Source organism: Alnus glutinosa, chromosome 1, assembly GCF_958979055.1.
Source record: "Alnus glutinosa chromosome 1, dhAlnGlut1.1, whole genome shotgun sequence".
NCBI classification, from domain to species: Eukaryota; Viridiplantae; Streptophyta; class Magnoliopsida; order Fagales; family Betulaceae; genus Alnus; species Alnus glutinosa.
In genome coordinates this window covers 47,510,304-47,526,457 of record NC_084886.1, presented here as the reverse complement: position 1 = coordinate 47,526,457, position 16,154 = coordinate 47,510,304, and the positions used below count along the sequence as shown (strand labels likewise).

Genomic DNA, 16,154 nt, shown 5'->3' with positions numbered 1-16,154 from the left:
AAGCCCCATACAAATTGAGCAAGCATCATGGAATACAAATATTACGAATATATATATATATATACACACACACACACATATATTTTCCGGGTCACATGTATATACTTAACAAGCTTTTTATCACATGTGAGTTCGTCACCACGTTGATTAATGATTACATTTCCCATACAACTCCCACATCTGTGCATGAAAGTCATGCGCATTTTTAGTCCGCTCTACCATGGATAACAAAAGATGAAGAACTCAACATTTTATGTCCTCAAAGGCTTGTTTCCTAGAGTGGTCAAAGAACAGACCATAGGGTTTTCCCCGGGCATAAGATGGAGCTCACTTGGCCCATGGCTTGGCCATTGATGTTGTTATTATAGAATGGTGGTTTATTGTTTCTCATTAGAGGTGGACTACTTTGTAAAAAACAAAGGATCTACCTGCTAATAACAATAATAGAACTCTGTTCAAAAGTAAAGACAAGTCCCGCAAATATAGACTTTGCTTTAGTCAAAAGTAGCGTTTCGTTCCAAAAAGTAAATTAGAGATTTCTTTTTTGTTTCTCTCTCTTCCAGTCCTGTATAAAAGAGCAACCAACTCTTTTGTAAGGAGCTTTGTGTATAGTGGGCACTTTGGTCTCTATTGTTGCATGGTCATGGGGTGACCCTTTGAGTTGGTTGATATGGAGTGAGAGACGAGAGCTGAAATATTCCATTGGGTTGGCACCAGTGGCTGTGGCTGGGCTACTTAACATGGCTTGAGCTCTTTGCTTCTTATAGATATTATTATTAACCACGTCAAAAAGTAGATATTTCAGATGTGTTCTGAAAATGCTGATCGCCGGAAAAAATGAAAATGTCGAAATTCATCGTCAACTGTTCTGATGATATGACCACTCTAAAGTTCATCATTGTGACCAAAATCAAAACCAATTAGGCAGAAACAGATCCTCTCCATTTCATTTTAAATGGAGCGGAGCTAGTTAGCTCATTTTAGAGGGATAAAATTGTCATTTTATTTTTTGGACCATTTTACCCTCTTGAAATCACTAACCGGATCCTTCTCCCGATTTGGCCTTCAGCACATCCATGGAAAGCATCACAATAATAAAGTTAAATGGATTGAGATGCTGTGCAATACCTAAAGTTGTGCACATTGTACAATAGCTCTAATTAAGGTCGTTCATTTAAAATGAACGGACTAGATTCCATCACGTCATTAAAAAAAAATAATTTTTAAAACTCTTTCCAGCACCCACAGCCACCTTCACCAATGGCCAGACTCACTGTCACCCTCACCACCGCACCACCACTACAGTCTCCCACCACCACCAGCACTGGGGTGGCAGACTACTCCCAGTGACAGTGAGGGTTGCAGCAGCAGTTGAAAGGAACAGATTTTAGCTTTTCAATGAAATGGTAAAATCTAGGTTAAATAATCTTATATGGTAGAAACTGAAGACAATAATCCGTTGGAAACTCATTTAATATAGAAGATGCTTTCAACTACCAAACAGCAAAAGTAAAATGAATGATGAATAGGAAATACTGGCACCTACTTAATTTGCACATATGTGGCAAAGACCAAGATTCTGGGAATGAATTGACAGCGACGGTGGAAAATTTCACTTGGAGTGTAATAAATAATACAAGGAGGAACCTTTCTAGTAACTCCGGTGCAGAATTAGGTGGTTCATATTAAAGAAAGTGAAGGATGGACTAAACTGCACATCATTGATGATATCATTGAGGCTCTGACAAAAACAATTCAAAAGTTGGCATAAAACTTTCCCTAATCCATAACAGTAACTCATGCGAAGCAAATCAGCAACAAAAGTATTCTAGTTAACTCAACTGATAAAAGGGTTATACAGGATAAGAATCAGCTCAAGCTCTTCATGGGCATGAGCATAGCATAGCCTAGAATCAGCTGAAGTATAACGTTGGTGGCATTCAGGAAAGACAGAAAGGAAGAGATATATTCACACAAAAACGCACCAGAGAGTGACAACTGACAAAAGAACAGTTGCAGAGAAAGAGGCAAATTCCCAGTCAAATGACAAACCACAGCATCTCTCTTACACGTTACTCACAAACAACTTGACTGAGCGGGAAAAAAAAATGTTTCACCCACTAACAAAACTAGCCTATTGTATGCGAAAATGCACTTCTCAAAGCAATGACTATGGAACAATTTCAGATCCAAAAGTTTCAAGACAAACAAAACTTTACGGTCTGTCTCCATTTTCATGAAACTATTCCTCAAGCAAGGAAGCATAAGTAATTGAAGGGTTTTGTGTGAAGGAAAAGTGCTATACCCAACCACAGAAGAAGCGAGGATGGGAATCTTGTACTGATTAGCCAGAAGACCGATCTATTTCATTGAAGGAAGAAGGGGAGTCACAGGCAGGAAAAGATTAAAAAGCAGAAGGCCAAAGAGCAAAAGCTACTCATCAATTGCTTGTGAAATGTGGATGAGCACAGGCAGGTTATACACTTCCCATATCTTCACAACAAGTTTTCTGATAAGTATATCTTAACCACAAGTTAAGATATCATATCGGCCAGAAAGCAATTTCATTAAATTCAAAAAAAGGAAATGTATCCAAGGAGCAAATATTTCTATTTTGTAGGTGTGACAAGAATGGAGATGTTGAAGAGTGAGACAAACAGAATGAATCAAATGGATTAAAAAGGCTTCCGTAAGGGTATTGTGATTGACGTATGCATTTCAAACAAAACTAAGTGATTCACGAGATTGCATCAATCCTACTCATGGACTCGCGCATTAAACATTAGCACTTTAAGAACATACATACATACATAATAAGCATGATTGAAGTCAAAGAACTGTGTTGAACAGGAAAAACAACAACATCAAAGGGGTGGAACTATAATTGACTGCACTTGCCGGAACCAACATATTCCCCCGATTAGTGATAATACCAAGAATTCAGAATTTGACACAAATTAAAAAAGTCATCATCTGCATTTCAAATTTATAGCATTCCAAATAGTTCAAAAATATCAAGCCTGACCAGGATTCATACAACTTTGGCCAGTATCTCGACCAGAATCTTACAAATGTCCGGATTTTCATAGTTCGACTCCCACTAAGACAACTTTAACTTTTCATGGTGAACTAACATTAAGCAGCCAAAATTGATGCACAAAACTAAATTACTTGTCAACAAGACATGAAGATAATGCATGGTATGCACTGCCAAGAATCTCAATTCCAGGAAGAAACAATATGATACGAAAATAGGGGGTGGGGGGCGCAGAAAATGCACATCAAAAGATCAGTTCATCAACTACAGAAACTGAATCTGATCAACTTGAAGCAATTAAGTTTGTACTGCAAGTTGATTCATATACAAAACCCAGACAACAGTTCATCAATAACAAAAAGGAGAAGCAAAACTTATTTACTTAACGGGGGGCTTTCTTCTTTCCAGCAATAGCAACTCTCTTACCCTTCAAGGTCCTGCAATTGTTCTTCGTTTGCTGTCCTCTACAAGGCAACCCTTGAATGTGCCGTATCCCTCTATAGCACTGAATCTCTTTCAATCTCCTTATAGCCAGCGCATTGAATCGCCTCTGAAACATCCGCAATCATATCTGTTAAAGGGAAATCTGTTTACTCGTCTATATATAGGGAGAACAAGGGTAAGTTACCAGGTCGCCTTCAATCATGTATTTGGTGACTTCTTCACGGAGTGTGATGAGCTCTTCCTCAGATAAGTCCTTGGTAATTTTGTTCTCCATGTTGAGGTCACAAAGGATTTTTCGGGCTCTGGTACGGCCAATCCCATGAACGTACTGGAGAGAGTACTCAACCCTCTTGTTGTTTGGGACCTCCACTCCTCCAACACGAACAGATTTGATGCTTAGACCACGAACCTACAGAGAATAGATGAGACTAAATTCACACCAACACGCAAAACCATAACTCCAATCTTAATCACTCAAAACTATAATTGGAAACCAATACAAAAATTTAACAAATTTAAATGATATATTTTTCACCTTTCAGATCCAAAAATTGCATAGACAGATGAGAGGCATACAAAACCAAAACATCAACCACAATCCTCTTTGCGCCCCCCCCCCCCCCACACCTTCCCAAAAAAAAAAAAAAAAAAAAAATCCATTTTTAGAAATTCGAATATTTGGGACCTAAGGAAACCAAAACCACCAGTAGGTAAGCCCTGAAATTGCATATTCATAACCTTACACCGGAAACAATAGAAAGCAAGGAATTCAATGCCGCATTTTCTTCTTATTCCTCAAATTTTTCTTGACAAAGAAACCAAAAAGTCTAAATAAAGCAACATGGCAGACCCTAAAAAGCTCCATATAATACCGAAGAACGTGCTAATTTGAAAACTTAAGTGGAAAAAACAATGAAAATCTAAACAGAAAATGAGGTTCATATTCACAGTAGCAGTGTAATATTCAAATTTCGAGATTTTCATTTCACTTCCAACAAATTCTCCACAAGGCAAGCGCAAAAGTAAACCCAAAGCCCCAAAGAACAGAATACAGTAGCGAAGGTGAACTCTACCCACCTTAGGAGGGCTTGCAATTGGGAAGGAGAGGCTGTTAAAGAGAGAATTTGGGTTTCTTCCGTTGCAGATTACGGAGAGCGAGGGCGCCAGAGGCATTGCCAGCGTTTGTGCCATTTTCTTCGTCTCTCAACGACTAGACTACACACCACTGCGTCAGTGCGAGTGTGGATGAAGAAGAAGAAGAAGACCAGTGGGTGCTTATCCTTTCTGCAATAATGGATTACCGGAGTTGAATTCGGCCAAGGGCCCAAGGCTTTCACAACCCAACCTAAACTAAAGTTGGAAAATTTTATGGGCCAGGCCTACCTTTGAATCAATCTAGATCATCTAGATTTTTTAAGATAATTTCATAACAGAATTCTTAAAAAGTATTAATTATTATTTTTTAGATAATTTGATGATAAAATTATTAATTATACATTAAATAAATTTGTAAAAGTAATAAATGTTGAAATAATAGAATTTGACTGAATCTCCCTAAGACGAAGGACATCGGATTTTGCTTAAGGAAAAATCAAATTGATTGACTTCAACCACAATCGGTTTTAAAGCAATCAACTCATGAAGAACAAGTTTAGAATGAACTTACTTAGACTTCGCAAAATGAAAAAGAAAGTATGATTAAGGTCATCTAGAGTAAGGGGACCATTAATTCATAGTGATTATGTTGTATACTTCTAAGAGTTTGATTATGACATCGGATCTAAAGATAATTCAAAATCGTTTTCACAAGCTATGAGTAAAGATAATTCCGCATTCAGGTTCAATGCCATAAGAGATGAAATTCATGGCTAAAAATTAAGTCTGTCATCCCGTTAACTTACCAAAAAGAAATTGTAGTCATAGGTTGTAAATGGGTTTACAAAACCAAAATGACTGCTTTTAGTAATGTTGAACGATATAAACTTAGACTTGTAGCCAAGGCGACTCAAAGGTTTTACTAAAAAAGATTGTATTGGTTATCATGAAACCTTATTCCCGATGGCTAGGCTTGCTGGACGCGTTGCAAATAAATATTCCTCTGTTTCACATAAAGAAGTATTTATTTTCCAAAGTTTTGGAATCTATTTGCATCTTTGTTTTGAGTTTTCAATGCCTGGTGTATTTAGAATACAAACCCAAATTGAATGCCACAAACGTGTTCAGTTTCATTGCCATTGTTGAGTTATCCTATTAGGTAGAATGTACTACTGATCGAGTACAGATTGAATGCCAAGATTATGTGTTTTCGTGGCATATTTGTTTTGTTTTTACTAATTCTATAGAATGGAACAAATGTGTCTCGATTTCACCGGCACCTTCATTTTGAGCTTTCCAACTATGTAGAATGTCTACAGCATAAGACTGCAATCGATGTGAGTATTCAATATTATTTGAAAATTATGGTTACTATAATAGTTATGGTTGTACATGTTATTTTGATTAAATATAGTGAAATAATGACTCTTGTTTTGCGTTAATGCTGGTGCAGGTTGGAAGCTCGCAGAAAGTAGAACACATTAACATTGAATCAAAACAAAGTCGGAAATCTGCCGCTCCGGATGAATGTGGCAGTAGTAACAAAATATATTTGTTGTGTTTTTTGTGGTAGAATAGGTGTGACAACTTTTGGGACATTTTTATGTAACATCCATGTGGGGCTATGAAACAATTTTTTTTTGTGACATCTTTTTGTCAAGGGTTACCATTTGAACAATAACTTATCTTGTAAAGGTTTTATATGAGTTAAAGTGTTGACCATTTGAACACTATATTGAATGTATCAACGGTATAAACGTTTGTTGAATCTTTTAATGAACATGCCCTATTGCCCTAAACAAGTTGTTGTCTTCAACATTTCATTACATATTTCAACTGAAAATATTACAACATTCAAAGTATGTCATTACACAAAAAGTTTAAGTTATGCACCAAGTGCAATAAAAAGAACCAACAATGACAACATCAAAGTTAAGATTAACCATTTCTCTCTTGCCCAATATTTGTCTGATTCCTTTTCTAGGTACTCGACCCTTTTCGTGTATATGTCACCTTCCTTCTCCAGCTGCATCTCCAGTTGCTTAATTCTTTCCATATATTTGGCATTTTCGTTCTTTATGATCTCAACTCTTTCTATGAGTGTCTCATTTACATTGTCGAGGTTGTTAAGTTTTAACATAGGTAAGACCCCTACAACCCTATTAGAAGTTGAAGGGTCGATCGACCGGAAAAAAGGGCAAGCTGAAATTCTCTGCATCAAGGGAAAAAATTTAGAAATTTATTATATCAGTAACAGTTCTTACAATTCCAACAATATGAACGTTTTCCCTTACGGGAAAAAAACTTATTGTTTGTGGATTGAATGGGGTTGCACCCGATACGATCTTTACCGCACGTACCAAAAAAGGCATTTAATCCTCTGTTATTTATGCATACCTCAAGGATTTCTCAGTATATGTTAATACCATATGAAACTTATTGTAAATCAAGTAAACAATATGGACTGATTTTTTTACCTTTTTTTTGTACTTAATATTTATAATTAATATAGGAGGATAATTGGGTAGTACAATTACAAGAAAGTCATATGGGCGACATGTGTGGCATTTTCTATCCATTTGAACGTCAGTTGCTAATGGAGGATTAACTTATAACATATGATAATTAGAGAGATTTAAGTGTCACTTTCTAAAGTTTCGTGGTTTTGAGCCAAAGGGGTGGCAGTTTGGGGTTAAGTCTATTTTTCCCTAAACATAAAAAGTTCAAAACTTTAACGTTCGCAACATGTACCTGTCATCCCCTTACCCCCCTCTCTACAGGAAAAAAGAGTTGAAAAGAAATGGAAATTAACCTCTTCATGTCTAGGGACCCAGTTGTTGGCCCTCAAATCAAGAACATCACGAACCATGGACCTTAATCGTGGTAGAAGTTGGGGGTCTGCTGCCAGCTCCTTCAACCTGCAGAAATACACATCATTGATTCGCCGAGATTTTGGGCTCTCATCCAACGTCTCGCCAACGGTGTTAAAAAATTGACATACTGCCTCCACATTCTCCTCTAGTACTTGGCATGTTCTGGGTCCTAAGAGCTCCTATAAATTGCACGAGAATGCTTTTAGGCAGATTCTAATTGTAGAAAGAAACAGGCAGTAACAAGTGGATGAATGCAAAAAAAAAAAAAAAAAACCTGAACAATATGGTGGACAATCTTTTCAGGCACCATCCTCTGCTTCAAAAGCTCCCCAATAAGACGTATGTTTCCTAGAGTTCGAAGCTTAACCATCTGTTCTTTATCCCTGCGTTCCATTTCTTGCTCAGGGGCAGTCATCTGCCTGATTTCTGCCCTCAAGATGTCAGCACCTTCAAACGCCTCCTGGCAAATATTCAAGAGCACTCGCTTAAAAGTTAAACCTTTCCCATCATGCTCCTCTGATGGGAATGGAGGAAGCTCCTCACTAAGGTCAGAGCATAAAACAGCGTACAAAGGACAAAATATGGGCTCCAGCACAGCCTTATCATATATAAGCGAGACTACACCCTGCAATGTAAATGAGACCTTCAAAATTCACTACAACCAAGAAAATGACATTTGAGAATGAGAGCAATTTAGACACATAAGAAATTCAAACCTTTAAAATATGTGGGGTTGTGATTCCAGAGTTAATCAGCTGACCCTTGAGAAGATCAAAGTTGTTCCCGGTCAATTTGTTCAGGATACTGCAAAACGAACAAACAAATCAATTATATATATAAATCAGGTTTAATTCCTTGTCATAGTTTTAGGATTATGTATCAGAAGTTGTAAAAGCATATGACTTCTGCTATGGTGATCGAGGAGCAATTACCCCAACACTGTCTTTAAGACACGTCGTTCCTCTCTAGAGAGGCTCTGTCTTCGAGCACGCCATGGCACTTCAGCCTTGAACAGGGCAGGAGCAGGTCCCATCTGATTAGCGCAAGAGATCATATATAATGATGCCAAGAGAAAAGCCTTCATTTCAACAACTCCAAAAAACAATATTACAATATTTGAGCAAAGATCAGACCAAATAATAGACCTCAATTCAATGCTACCAATAGACCATGCTCCCTGAAATATGTATAAAAATAAATAAAAATAAAAAATACGATCTGGTGAATGCAGAAGTGACCGTACGAATAATCTCCGACGTTACTATTGGTAAAGTTCCTATGCATCTTATTTCATCAAAAGATAGTACCATAAATCTAAAGCATTAAAGCAGTTATTAAGCAAAGTAAGACAAGACGATATCTTGAACATGATCATAGATTCATAATAGATGTTGATCATACCGTCTGATCCGCCTGCATCACTCGAAGCTCCAAAAACCTTCCCTATAGAGTATAGAGTGAGAGAGTGGAAGAGAGAAAATTGTCGCCGTCGGACTGACAGAAAATGCAGACACAGAGAGAGAGAGAGAGCTTTTGCGTTTGCTTTTCAAATCACAAGTCACAAGGCAATACTCGATACTCCCTTTCAGATGTAATGTAAAAGTAACACAAAAAGAGCTTTTGGCTTTTTGGTTTCCAAACGTTAAGAAAAAAAAATAAAACAAGGAAAAAAAAACTATTGTGTTCAAATACAGAATACGCTGGAATCCCTTTTATCTTAAAAGAATACGTTGGAGTAAACGCGCGGTTTCAATTTCTTGGTATAATAATGAGAAATGTTTGGTTCTACATTCTCATCTCACTCATATTCCATCCTTGTATACTTAGACCAATAATATAAGAGATAGTAGAGAGAGTATAGTGGGACCCTATTTTTTTAACAATATTATTGGTCCACGTAGACAAAAGTGAGATAAGAGTGGGATGAGAGTGTACAATCAAACATTTCTCTTTCTAAATCTAACGATTTAATCTGTGTTCAATTTTTCATTTTAGTCATTCCAACCAAAACCATTTTAAAATTGCTAACGTGGCATTAATGCCCTTTAATGCCACATAAGCATTTTTGCTGCATTAATTTTTTTTTAAAAAAAAAAAAACTCATTTTTATTTTAGTAAAAAAAGATAATTTTCTTTTTTTAGAGACAAAACCTCACCAGTATGGCGCACAATCACTCTCAACACCACTGCCACCTCCCAACGAATGAGGTGGCCACCCCCTCCCTTGCTTGAAAAATTAATGTAAAATAAATATTGACATGACATTAACAGTCACTAATGCCACATCATTAGTTTTAAATGATTTTGGACCAAATGACTTAAATGAAAAATTTGAAAAATGTTGACACCCTTCTTTGGTTGGTTACCAATTTGTTTTTGTTTTTAGCACAAATTCATATGTAAATTTAGAATTTAGTCACATGAAAAAAAATTTAAAGTTTTTTTTTTCCTATAAAATTCACACTTGGTATGAATCCTAAGAACTCAAAACATCCATAACTATATTGATTTTTAAAATTTAATATCATGATCCAAGTTTGAGTTCGGTTCCAAATATCCATAACACAAAACATCTCACTTCTTCTCACTATTTAAAGAGACCCAATATATATACATTTTTTGTACATCTCATTTTTTAATTAACTATTTGATATGTAGGACTCATATGTAGGTTCTGCAGATTCAACGATTGAAAATGAAATGTACATAAGATGTAAAAAGATCAATTTTCTACATCTATTGTATATATAATGTACATCTCTTTTTTAAATTAACTATTTGATATGTAGGATCCACATATATGTCCTACAAATTTAATGGTTGATTTACAAGAAATGAATAAGAAATGTAAAAAGATCATTATATAATAAATATTCATTAAACATCACTAAAGAATGCTACAATTGGTTTTTTTAATATAAAAAACTACTGTAGCATTTTATTCAAAATGAAGAATGGTATAACCGCTTGAAAAAAAAAAAAAAAAAAAAGGGCAAAGAACTGGATGCATAAGCATTTTAGGGTGTTGTTAGTTATAATTTAAAGAAAAGAACAGTTTAAATAACTAGATGGTAATGCTATAAGGATCTGGCTTGTGTAAGTACAACACATCTACAGTAAGAAATAGGTTGTATGGGTCATTCACTGTTTACTATCAAGGCGTTATTAATGGCATGCACCCTCTCTTTTTTCTTTTTTCTTTATTCTTTTTGTAAAATAAGATTGCCTTGCATGTTAAGAAGTGAGCACTTGAGAGTATGTGTAACACCCCTCTCTAAACAGTAAACAGGGTACAAGAAAGTTATAAGTTGAACCTTATTTAAGCTACTTAATCATTGGCCGGACAAACTAGCCTTTCCCCAATAGACAAAAATTAGAGACAAACTAATTTGTAACTAATTCTTGTAAACTAGTATAATAAAGTGACATGTGTCTTAAAACATGTGTTTCTTACATGCTTTCTTATTAATACTATTAAAAAAACATGTGAGAATAACAAAATATTAAAAAAAATATGTAATTCTCACATAAGGAACACCATGACAAATTATTAGATTAATTTGTAAGAATTAATTGCAAATTAGTTTGTAACTAATTTATGTTCTCCATGTGCAGCCTCATCCAAGAAGTAGCATTGTCCAGAAAGAAAAGTGAAATCAGTCACCTTTTCGTCAAGATTACACCTTATTTGCGGAATACTGCACCCCATGTCCAATTGAAGAACATAGTTGCCCTACCGATTTCAATCCCACCGCTATTAAAGTTTATGCGGAAAAAAAATCCATACTGCCAATGCGTACACATTTTGGAAAAACCGAAAACTTAATTCACTTGAGAAAATCATCAAGGACATGAAAAATCGTATAGCATTAAACTGAAAGAACTAAAGTTGCGAAAGAGCAACAAATAAAACACCCTTCAAACTGAGGTATATGCCAAAACCTAAGGAATGTAGAAGAGAAGGATCCCAATAGTTAAGCCTTCTTCTTTCCTGGAATTGCAACTGCCTTACCCTTCCAGGTCCGGGCATTGGTGTGAGTGCGCTGTCCTCTGCATGGTAGCCCCTGACTATGCCTTATCCCTCTATAGCTCTGAATCTCCATCAATCTTGCTATGTCCTTTGTAACTTGATTGTGCTGAAAAAACAAGATCAAATTTTTGTGAATAACGTAATAATTTTAACGTTTATTGTTTGACATCATTGCATTCAAAACTAGAGCAACACTAAACCAAATCCTTGGTTTCTCATAAACCTAAACTTATTCACTATCAAACCTAAACAAACTGCATATAAGTCTCAACTATTTCAAAATTGAGTCCATTTGAGAGAGAGAGAGAGAGAGAGAGTTACCAAGTCATGCCCAGTCATATACCTAGAGAGCTCCTCACGGAGAGAGTAGACCTCTCTTCCTGTTAAGTCCCTGGCGAGTTTGTTCGCAATGCTGAGCTCAGCGAGAATTTGGCGCGCTCTGGAGCGGCCAATTCCATGAATGTGCTGAAGAGCGATATTCAGGCGCTTGCTGTCTGGAATCTCCCCTACTCCTCCTCCAATATTAATGCACTGGACACGTACACCACGAAGCTGCATAAAACAGAAGACGCCAACACAACACTCAAAACCGTAATCTTCAACTTGAATGGGAAGCAAATGTATGAAAAGAAAACCTTTACAATTTCTGAATCTTAAAATTTTAAGTTGATTGGAACCCTGGAAATCTAAAGCCTTAAGCTGCCTAAGCTTAAACTACATAGACCATAAAATAGACAGAAACCATATGGCAATAACATGAAAACCAAATCTTATCATGGTGAATCTATTAGTCTGTTAGATATCAGATTGAACTCTATTGTTTGGAATAAAATTAACAAAGAAGTGATACGATCCTATCTTATTGTTTGGAATATGAAAGAAATGACTTCAATTTGCTTATTTTCCAAAAATATCCTTAGGTAACTGATTAAAGATTTTTATACAATGATATGATAATTACTACTTGTTGAGACAACTTCCATCCAACTTGAAAAATTCTTCCACTTTATTGGCCATCATCTTCTATTTTTTATGGAATGAATTCACTAGCAAATTGCTGCCTCTAAAAACAAAAATAAAACTCGTGTGGTGCAGCTGAGTTTTTGTCCTCCACACATTTCATTCCAATAAAAGAAGACATATATGGTTTACCTTAAGAAAATCATTTGTGCTTGTGGTTAAAGTACTTAAACACACAGAGAGAAAAGGAAAACAAACTCCTATGTAATTGTCACCCCAGCTGAACTAACCCAACCTAAGCTTTGGTCATCTCCAAGACCTCGAATTGGCCTGCTTGGCTGCCTCCATCACTTTCCTCTCATCCAACCTCATGGATTTCTTTTCCAAATTGGCCACTCCAATGGCCTCCAATTCGAAGCCCTTCTCTCAAACCTAACCATCCCCAAACTTCAATGGACTTGGCAGACCCATATAAGACAGGGACATTAAACTATGTAAATTATATATATATATATGAGATTACTCCGGAATCAACAACAAACAAGGGAAAAAAAAAAAAGACCCTTAAACCCTGTTTGGTAGCCGAGAAAATGTCGGAGAAAGAAATGACTACGCGAGTCCGATAACTATGTTAGACACCTATTTCTCATGGTGAAATTCCTCGGCAAGCTAACAAAGAATAAGAATTTTTTTTTTGTAAGTAAAGAATAAGAATTTGAATATAACAAACAAAGCGAACCAAATAGCGCCACAGACAAGTAGAAACCAGACGCACAAAAACCCTAGCGACCCATTCTGTTTGCAAGCATTTCAGATTAACAAGACTTAAGAGAAGAGAGAACATAGTCCAAAAATGCATAAACCCAAAACCCTAACTCTTTTTTTTTCAATCACAAATGCGATGCAGACAATAACAAGACAAAATCAAGTGACAATGGCGCAAATTTAAGGCGGATTATGGAAACTTACTGATAAATTTTGGAGTAGTCGAAGACCAATCTCCGAAACAGTTCCTACTGATCCACGTAAACCAAGCATGATCCTTGGCTCAGCAACAGAGGGAACTCAATCGGCAAACCCCTTTGCTATGCCTACTGGTGTTTAAAGAATCCCGTGAGGTGACCTCTATGCTAAATGAGCCACCTTGGGCCTGGACTGGGTTTAACTCCGAAGTATTGAAATTGTGGACGAATATAAAAGCCAATATATATATATAATAATAATAAAATTAAAATTTTTTTTAAAAAAAAAAAAAAAAAAAAAAAGAAGAAGAAGAAGAACAAGAAGAAGAAGAAGAGGAGGAGGAGAGAAAGAAAGAAAAAAAAGGAGTTAGAGTCTGTTTAAGTTTACGATTTTAAAATGGGTAGTGATTGGCATGGGACGTTTTACCGTCCCTTGCCTGCCCTCTACTTTTAATTAAAAAGCAATTTTTTTTTTTATCAAAAAGTGATGTCTGATGTCATTAGACATCACTTTTTGATTAAAAAAAATTACTTTTTTATTCAAAAAGCCGGTTGGGGGATGGTAAAACGTCCCCTGCCAATCACTACCCTTTTAAAATATGTGAATTAAAAACATGATTTTTAAAAATGTAGTTATACTTTTGAAAAAATATAAGATTAGTCTTTAAGATTGTACGTTTTTAAAAAAGTAAATACTTTCCTGTAACTTACAAAGGTATATTTTTTGCGTTTTCAAATCATAATTTTTTAAAAATATAATTATAAATGATTTTTTTTTTTGCAATTTAATTTAAAATTATACCTTTTGTCTACGGAAATAAAATGTCAAACCCACCATTAGCTCGATTTTTTTGAGTAATACAAACAAACTACCGTAATGCAAACAATAGGAACAATATCTCTAAAGCGGTGGGCAGGCTATATGGTCGAGTAAAACATATGATAGAGTTGAATAAAGTTTTCCCAGAGAAAGTCATGAGAAAGCTTAGATTTGACAACATGTTGAACCAATTGATCATGAAGTGTATTAGCCTAGTGTCATATTCTATCATTGTTAATGGACAACCAGATGGGCACATTATTCCTACTAGAGGAATTAGACAATATTGGGATCATTTATTCCTTTATCTCTTTATTCTATGTGCGGAGGCCCTCACCGGTCTGCTTCACATGGTAGAAAATAAGGGAGAGCTCATAAATGTTTCTATTACTAGCTATGAAAGTCCAAGATAATTATCCATTTGTTTTTTTGCTAACGATAGCATTTTGCTTTGCAAGACAAGTTATGTGGATTTAATGGTGCAGGTTGCAGCGGAGATAATTAACCATTTGTTTTTTGCTAACGATAGCCTTATGCTTTGCAAGACAAATTATGTGGAATGGTGCAGGTTGCAGCAGATATCAAACGCTTACGAGAAAGCTTCATGCCATATACTTAATTAACAAAGCGAAAAGTATGCATGCATCTTTTTTAGCAAGAACACTAGTCAGGAGGTAAGACAACAAATCCTAGCTCTTACTAGAGTGCAATCTACCCAAAGCTATGAGAAATATTTGGGTCTATCAGTGGTGATTGGGAGATCAAGAGTCCAGACTTTTTGAGCCATTAAAGATGCGATTTGGAACATGCCAAATCACTGGACTGGCGTTGTTGGCAAAACGATATATAAGGACACCAGGTGGTGGAGTATCCCTTTGATCCATGAAATTTTTCACCTGGATTAAGTCATATCTGTATGTCAGATGACAATTAGCTCATGATACAATCAAAAAGACAGGCTGATATGGAGAGGTACTTCTAATGGTGAATTTCTTGGTATTTACTCTTTCGGGTTTTGTTCATTTATTAATTTATTGTGAAATTCATGATAGTTAAAATCTCTTGAAATTTATTGAATATTAGGACGTAGATTTGTTTTACACAACATGGTTATATATCACTTGATTTATTTTAAGAATATACATGCAGAAGATCGATCACTAGCTAGGATTAATCTAGAGGAGGGAATTTATTATAAGTTTGAAATCCAGAAAGCTGACAGCTCCATCCCCATCTCCATCCATGGAAGCAACAAGATTCTGGCAATCCTCCAGAGTCAACCCACAACCCAGATTCCACATCACCTCAAACAGCTCCTCCCCGTTCAGAGCATCATCCCCATCAACAGTACTGAGAGTTTCGGTTGCCGCTTTAAGGAAAACGGCGCGCGGAGGAACCAAGTTCCATATCCTTGGTGTTCATCTCCAAGAACTCCTCTATGCTCAGCAACCCATCTTTGTTAGTGTCTCCCTCAAGCATCATAGACCTTACCTCCTCTTCGCTCGGGTTGTACCCGAGCGAAGCCATGATGCCGCCGAGCTCAGCCGCCGTTATTGCCCCATCATTGTCAGCATCGAAAGCTTTAAACGCTTTCGCTAGTCTGGAAACATGGCTCAGCGTCTCTGTTTCCGCAGATATAGACCCGGCTTGAGCCATGGATCGAAGCTTAGAGATTTTGCAGAACTTGTCTTGCTATAAATACTGCATAAAAGATCGATGGAGGCCCGGCCATCATTCTGTTGTGTCGACATATATAAAGTTGAAAAAAGTAAAGATTCTTATGCAGTATGATAAGTTGATTGTTCGTTGTTATCCTCGATCATATTTTATTGGTACACAGATTATATATGCTGATTGCAACCGTTGATGTTACGTGATATTTGATTCCCGAGCTCGGATCAACCGCTGATGCATGTATATATCAAGCAGGCAT

The 16,154-nt window shown here is 36.3% G+C and overlaps 3 protein-coding genes and 1 pseudogene across 4 annotated transcripts; all 4 read right to left on the bottom strand.

The window, feature by feature from the left end:
- Positions 1-3,223: 3,223 nt before the first annotated feature.
- Positions 3,224-4,750, bottom strand: LOC133878773 (small ribosomal subunit protein uS13c). Its single transcript, XM_062317338.1, has 3 exons — positions 4,559-4,750; positions 3,666-3,890; positions 3,224-3,587 (listed from the first exon to the last, which is right to left on the bottom strand). Exons 1-3 carry the CDS (start codon positions 4,670-4,672, stop codon positions 3,420-3,422), a joined length of 507 nt encoding a protein of 168 aa, XP_062173322.1. The 5' UTR covers positions 4,673-4,750; the 3' UTR covers positions 3,224-3,419.
- A 1,629-nt stretch (positions 4,751-6,379) lies between these two features.
- On the bottom strand, positions 6,380-9,057 carry LOC133878594 (eukaryotic translation initiation factor-like). Of its 2 annotated transcripts, none has more exons than XM_062317269.1 (6): positions 8,851-9,057; positions 8,382-8,482; positions 8,166-8,253; positions 7,724-7,909; positions 7,389-7,628; positions 6,380-6,788 (listed from the first exon to the last, which is right to left on the bottom strand). In XM_062317269.1, exons 1-6 carry the CDS (start codon positions 8,866-8,868, stop codon positions 6,462-6,464), a joined length of 960 nt encoding a protein of 319 aa, XP_062173253.1. In that variant the 5' UTR covers positions 8,869-9,057; the 3' UTR covers positions 6,380-6,461. The 2 variants fall into 2 exon arrangements, with proteins under 2 accessions (XP_062173253.1, XP_062173183.1); XM_062317199.1 differs by having other exon boundaries at positions 7,724-8,074; positions 8,851-9,055.
- A 2,195-nt stretch (positions 9,058-11,252) lies between these two features.
- On the bottom strand, positions 11,253-13,569 carry LOC133878044 (small ribosomal subunit protein uS13m). Its single transcript, XM_062316565.1, has 3 exons — positions 13,409-13,569; positions 11,801-12,031; positions 11,253-11,585 (listed from the first exon to the last, which is right to left on the bottom strand). The coding sequence occupies exons 1-3, from the start codon at positions 13,475-13,477 to the stop codon at positions 11,424-11,426; spliced, it is 462 nt and encodes a 153-aa protein (XP_062172549.1). The 5' UTR covers positions 13,478-13,569; the 3' UTR covers positions 11,253-11,423.
- A 1,701-nt stretch (positions 13,570-15,270) lies between these two features.
- Positions 15,271-15,946, bottom strand: LOC133854215 (probable calcium-binding protein CML29; annotated as a pseudogene).
- Positions 15,947-16,154: the final 208 nt, after the last annotated feature.